We start from the raw sequence: 2,181 nt of genomic DNA on the forward strand, positions 1-2,181 counted from the left end.
GGGGGGGAGAAGCCTTGCTGCTCCCGACTGACCTGGGACGTTCTGGCTGACAGCCTGTCGGGTCTGAACTTGCCCACGTGGGAGCACCCCACTGGATGTGTGCCCCGAGTTCCCCAAGGTTCCCTTCTCACCCTGCCACCCGCTCCCTGGGCAAGCTGGGCCCCAGGCTCTCTGAGCCTCAGTTTCCCCGCCGCTAACCTGCCTGTTCCCCGGCACCTTCCACACACATGTCAGGACCCGGCCCCCCTGGCTCCTCACCGACAGGCCCTCCTCTCAGTTCATTCCCTTCGGCTGCCTTCCTGCCTCGGGTAGTACTGCAGGGGATTGGGCCACAGGTCCTCGATGATAACCTGGTAGGGGAAACAGGCCAGGTGTGCACGGTGCCCGGGCCCCGGGTCCAAGCAGCTGTGGCTCGGGCAGCACCCCTGCTGACGAAGGCCGCGGGGGGCCCCACCTCGGCGATCCTGTCAGACCCTGGGCAGCTGGGGTCACACAACCAGTTGAAGAAGTTAAGGCTGGTGGTGTCGTGCCTGCGGCCGGCGGCTCCACGTTCATAGTCCCAGAACCACTGGACTGGAGTGCAACGAGATGCCCTATATCCTGCAGGAAGGGAAAACTTAGGAGAGCTTCTCCACGGCCTAGGACCCACGCCCTCTCGCCCTCTCTCCCTCTCAACCTCCCAAACTCTCTCCCTCCTGGGCCGGGTCCCGTCCCCACCCTGGGCCCACCCCCACCCCCCCGCGCACCTCCCCTCCCACTCCCAAGTGCCCCCCTGCCCGCGCCCAGCATCCTCGAAGCTCAAGCCCACTCCTACCGGCAATGCTAAGGTGATACTCCTTAATGATGCCTTTGTTCTGGAAGTAGGGCTTGTTCCCAAAGAAAAACATCAACCTGCAGCGGTACTTGGGACGGCACTTTTCCTCCACCTGCCCCGCCGAAGGAAGAGGAGGGGAAGAGGGAACGTGTCCTCTAGGTGTCCCGAGCTGCTTGCCTGGCCGTGGCACTGAACAGCTTTGCCGGGCCCCCTCCTGCTCAAACCCCACGGCAACCGGGCCTCCTTCAGCCTCCGTCTCCCAGGACTGACCTCCAAATTGGTCATGTAGCTGAGCAGGTCTCTGTCCTGGTCACCCATCACGGCTGATATCTCGGGGTGATTCAGGATCTGCCTTGGGTCAAGGAGCCTCGCCGTCGAGGAGGAAGAGAGGCAGGAGCAAGCCAGCCCTTCCCGGCTGAGAGCAAGGGACCCGAGCAGCGCATGTGCAGGAACACCAGGCACCGCCGCCCTCCCAAAGTCCTGGGCTCCTGCCCTTTCTTCCCACCTGCTCTACCCTGGGGAGTCCCTTGGCTTCCAGCACCTCTGAGGCTGCCTGCGCCTGACAGGGCAAGGCCGAGGGCCTGATTGCTCCCCGTTCCCACATGCCCCTGGCCTGTGCGTGTGGCCTGCCGGCAGTCACTGCTTTGGATGGCTGGACGTGCTCCGTCCCACTCTCACGGCTGTGTGTGCTTGTATGTTGGCCTGAAGCCCTGTGCCTTCGCGGGGCCTCCTGTGCCCAGAAGGGGCCTCTCGGCTCACCTGGAGCATGGCTGCGCACCAACGGCGCAAAGGGTGGTCCTGGCAGAGGCAGCGAGAGAGGGAGGGAAAGGGGTAGGTGGGGGCAGGAGGGAACGAAGCAGAGAGAGAGGGACAGAGAGGCCCCACAGAGGGAGGGCAGAGAGGAGAGAGGAAGAGGGCACGCAAGGACACGCAGGGGGAGAGAGAGGCAGGCAGGGAAGGTGCGTGGAGGCCCCTGGGCCTGGGGCCTCGGCCTGGCTGCGTAGGGCCTGTGGAGACAGACTGTGCAGCACCTCTGCGACGCCGTGTCTGGGTTCCTGCGGTCTGCTGAAGCGTGGCGGCCCGCTGACTGACCCTGCAACTCGCGTCCGTGCGCACGAGATTGTGGGTCTGCCCTGAACCCTTTGGAAAACCACACAGGCTCTGAAGGACAGGGAAGGGGGCGGGCAGCCTCTCAATCTGCCCCATGGACCCAGCAAACGTTCCCTTCCAATATCTGCTCTGAGCCGACGGTGTGCGTTGGGCTACACTAGATGTCCAGGAGTCCTGAGCTGTGTTCCCTGAACCCGGCAAGACCCTTGGGACTGCTGCAGCCCCAAAGCTTTTACCCGCAGCTTCTGCTCAGACAC

The 2,181-nt window shown here is 64.1% G+C and overlaps 1 protein-coding gene across 1 annotated transcript; it reads right to left on the bottom strand.

Moving 5' to 3' along the window:
* Positions 1–278: 278 nt before the first annotated feature.
* Positions 279–1,166, bottom strand: LOC123323969 (testis-specific Y-encoded protein 1-like; the record flags this gene model as incomplete). The annotated part of the gene is made up of 4 exons (XM_044912500.1): positions 279–350; positions 455–600; positions 815–926; positions 1,085–1,166. Coding segments are annotated over 4 exons (412 nt in total), but the record flags the coding sequence as incomplete, so codon positions are not given.
* Between the last annotated feature and the right edge of the window lie 1,015 nt (positions 1,167–2,181).

Source organism: Neomonachus schauinslandi, unplaced genomic scaffold (genome assembly GCF_002201575.2).
Source record: "Neomonachus schauinslandi unplaced genomic scaffold, ASM220157v2 HiC_scaffold_3857, whole genome shotgun sequence".
Lineage (NCBI taxonomy): Eukaryota > Metazoa > Chordata > Mammalia > Carnivora > Phocidae > Neomonachus > Neomonachus schauinslandi.